Raw genomic sequence first — 3907 nt, 5'->3', positions numbered from 1 at the left:
GGGTGGGGGTGTGTGTGTATGTGTGTGTGTGTGTGGGTGTGTGTGTGTGTGTGTGTGTTAATGTGTGTGTTAAGATGAATATGAATAGTTTTAAGAGCTCGAATGTCTCTTGAATGATCAATTCATTATTGGTGTAAAGCACAAAGAGCTCAACTGGGGAGTGAGCGCTGACGAAATCTACTTATTATTATATATTTTGTGAAGCTTTGACATGGTCGATATCGTTTTAGGAGCCCGAAAAGATCAAATTCTGACGGAGCTTGCTCGGAACTATCTTCTTTCTTCTGGAATAACGTTAAACATGTTATGCTTTACTAATCACGACAGTCGCTTTGAAAACTTTATAAATATAATGTTTACAAACACATTATACACCACACCATTTCCACCCCCGAATAAGTAAACGTTATCAGCCCCCCACCCCCCTCCCAAAAAAATAAATAAAAGAATTACGGTTTTTTTACCCAAAGAAATAAAACAAGCAACGAAACAACAACAATAATAATTCTTTTTTTTTTAAAGGGTTTAGACTAGTATGACTCACTGAGAGTAACAGGGCCTGTGAACGCGCTCTTTGAGCTATACGGTTCTGGGTACAGTTTGACGTCAGCTAAATCTGGGATGACCTCAACTCTGAACCGATGCGAGCCAGTCCCTAGCTCTCTCAAATTGATATTGAGCACACATGTCAGAGAATAGCTGGTTGCGCCTGCAGAGTTGTTAAACGCTTGGTGAACACCAGGAGATGTGACCGTGAAGGTGATATTCTGAAAAAAGTCCCAAAAGGTAATGTCACATTGATGTTCCGGTCCCAAGACACGGCAGTTGAGTCGTTAAAGATTTAAAACAGAAGTGCGTCCCAAGATTCAAAAGAAATTAGTAATGGAAAGGGGCATAAGCTTACCACAGATCTGGATGGCCCAAATGCATCCACATGGATTGTCTTTTTGTGCATGTATTCTTTGTTAGATTACGATGTATACGTATTTGAAAAAAAATGGCCAGTATGCATGAAACATTGATTTAAATCTTTTTAAACGACTATAGAAAACCAGAAGGTGTGCTCTATAAAGTGGTCTTTATCATTAATTTAATTACTATTCTCCTCCTCCTCCTCCTCCTCCTCCTCCTCCTCCTCCCCCTCCTCCTCTTCTTGAAATGATCAACTAATGTACAATTGAGGGTCAAACCCAAACACCACCCAAAAATGGCATAAAAGAAACAGTTGGAGACAAAACAAACGAAACAAAAACAAGTTGTACCAGACAAGCGTACACGGAGCGAGATACAATAAGTATTATGCTGAAGGCGATTGCAAAGACAGCACCTACCCCAGAAAGGATGTCGAAATTACATGTCGCTTCAGGAAACACCTCAGCTACGTCACACGTCACAGAGAGGCTTTTCTGGTTTGGAGACAGCTGAGGATTCTCACAGACTGGAGGGCTAGGCTTGGCTGAAAGGAACGAAAATAATGTTAAAGAAAAGACTGTATGAAAGACAATTACAATCGAACCTGCTCTAAAGAACAACTGTCGAAGATAATCATCGAACAAACAACAACTCCCCTTTTTCCCCATGCGTTTTTCTTCTGTATCATAATGACAATGTTCACAAGGACCACATTTTTAAGATAAACACTTTTCTCTTCAGCACTGTGTGGTCGTCTTGGACATGTTTGATTAAAATTTGATTGCCAGAGGAATGCTTTTTTTAAAAAAAATAAAACACGCATAAGTCACTCTCTTAAGTTAGTATCTTAAGAGAAGAGAGGGTAGCAGCAGTCTCATCACTGAAGAAAAGGAAATCAGCTGAAAATCGGCAGAAATAGTTCAAGCAGGTGGAGACGTGGTGATAGACATGTTATGGATAATCTGCTACAAGATCTGGCAGACAGGCGAATGGTCCTCAGCAATGACCCAATATTTGATCATCACCCTTCCCAAGAAAGGCGATCTTCAACAATGCCAAAACTATCGCACTATTAGCCTGATTAGCCCTCCTAGTAGAGTAATGCTTAAAACCATTCTCAACGGACTGAAGCCACAAGCAGAGAACATGATAGCAGAAGAACAGACATGCTTCAGCACAGGGCGCAGCGCAACTGAACAAATATTTGACCTGAGAATCATCATGGAAAAGTACCCCCAAAACCGACAGGAGCTTCACCCCGTACTAGTGGACTTAACAAAAGCTTTTGACAGAGTTTGGCAGGAAGCTTTGTGGGCAACCATGAACTCATACAACACCAAGGCCAACCTGATCAAAGTCATAGAAAAGCTAAACAGCAAAGCTACGAGCGCAGTCATTTTCAACAACAACACTGGTGAATGGTTCCAAACAACTGTGGGAGTACGCCATGGTTGTCTGCTCTCACTCACTCTTTTCAACATTTTCTTGGAGAGGATAATGACCAATGCACTTGAAGATCACAAAGGAGCATTCAGTATGGAGGGCCAAATGATTAATAACGTACGTTTTTCAGACGACATAGACGGCCTTGCGGGACAAGAGTAAAGAACTAGTCAGCTTAATAGACCGTCTTGAAAAGACCTCCACAGCCTACAGCATGAAAATCAGCGCTGAGAAGACCAAACTGATGTCTAACAGCAACAAGAACATCACAGTGGGCATCCAGATCAACAACCAGAGGCTTGAGACCGTACGCAGCTTCAAGTACCTGGGTTCAATAGTGACAGACGATGGATCAAAAGCAGAAATAATCTTCAGCAGCAATGACCAAGTTGAAAACCATCAGGAACTACAGAAATATCCCAATCGGATCAAATATTAGACTGATGCGTTACCTGGTCATGTCAGTGTTTTCATATGCATGTGAACCCTGGACCTTGAATGCAGACCTTGAAAGAAGGATCAAAGCTGTGGATATGAGATGCTTCAGAAAATTCTTGGTACTCGTATCTCATACAAAGATCACATCACAAATGATGAAGTCAAACAAGGGATCAAAAATGAAATATTACCGTATGCTAACCTTATAACTCTGGTCAAGAAACGCAAATTGCAAGGGTATGGACACAATACCTGTTCATCTGGTTTTGCCAAGATAATCCTGTAAGGCAGCGTCCAGAGAAAAAAGGGGCAGAGGCTTGAATTCAAAGATACGCTCAGAAAAGCTGAATACCGGAAGGAGTGGAGGAACCTGCTAGCCAAATCTTCAAAAACGCCCCGACGAACATCCAGTCTACGGGATAGGTGAAGGTAAAGGTGAAGTCCCTCAAAACCAAATGTGGTAAAAGTCTACTTCAGACCTCCATTCGAAACTTACTTGACCTACTTTGTATATCCGGGGTCTCCACTCACTGTGGACCCACGTGATGGTTGTCATGAAGCTGGGGAGGGGGGGGGGTGTTCAAGTAGACTTTTACCCCAAATATCACGGTTACCGAAGGGATAGAGTAATATTAGTTAACCTTTTTTAAAGAAAGAGAAAGAGGTTGGGGATGGAAGGGGGGAGGGGTGCTGAATATAGTGGATATTCAGTGGTGTAGTCTATAGCCTGTTTATGGCAGAATGGGCAACGGCAGTTCGCGACCCTGAAGGATGGAAGGTCATTACACGTTAACCACTGAGTCAGAGATGACACCTCCACGTATCCAGGTATCTATAGATTATGTGGTCTTTTGGAGTTTTACTTCCCCACAAATTCAAATTCTTTTCCCTGTCCTGTTCAAATAAAGACGAAGTTTCGCTACAAGGATGAGCATTTTGGAAGATGGTTGTGTAAAACGTTCCATATTCTAGGGGTTTGTTGAGTTGGGGTGTTGTTGTTTTTTGTAAGATACACAGCTTTATTCGCAACTGTATTAGATCTTAAATTTTTATATGATTGGATTCTTGTACCTTCTGATGTTACAATATAACATTGCCTACCTTGTGGGGGGGG

General features: G+C 41.7%; 1 protein-coding gene across 1 annotated transcript in view; it reads right to left on the bottom strand.

The window, feature by feature from the left end:
• Window positions 1-3907, bottom strand: part of LOC101859704 — a gene marked incomplete at its 5' end in the record, with an annotated part of 37833 nt that overhangs the window by 16887 nt on the left and 17039 nt on the right. The window contains 2 exon segments of the mRNA XM_013082303.2: window positions 545-767; window positions 1332-1456. Of these exon segments, the coding sequence (XP_012937757.1) occupies window positions 545-767; window positions 1332-1456 (348 nt within the window).

This window comes from Aplysia californica, unplaced genomic scaffold, assembly GCF_000002075.1.
Source record: "Aplysia californica isolate F4 #8 unplaced genomic scaffold, AplCal3.0 scaffold00167, whole genome shotgun sequence".
NCBI lineage: Eukaryota > Metazoa > Mollusca > Gastropoda > Aplysiida > Aplysiidae > Aplysia > Aplysia californica.
Note: the sequence above shows the minus strand (reverse complement) of the source record. Positions and strands in the feature narration are given on the sequence as shown.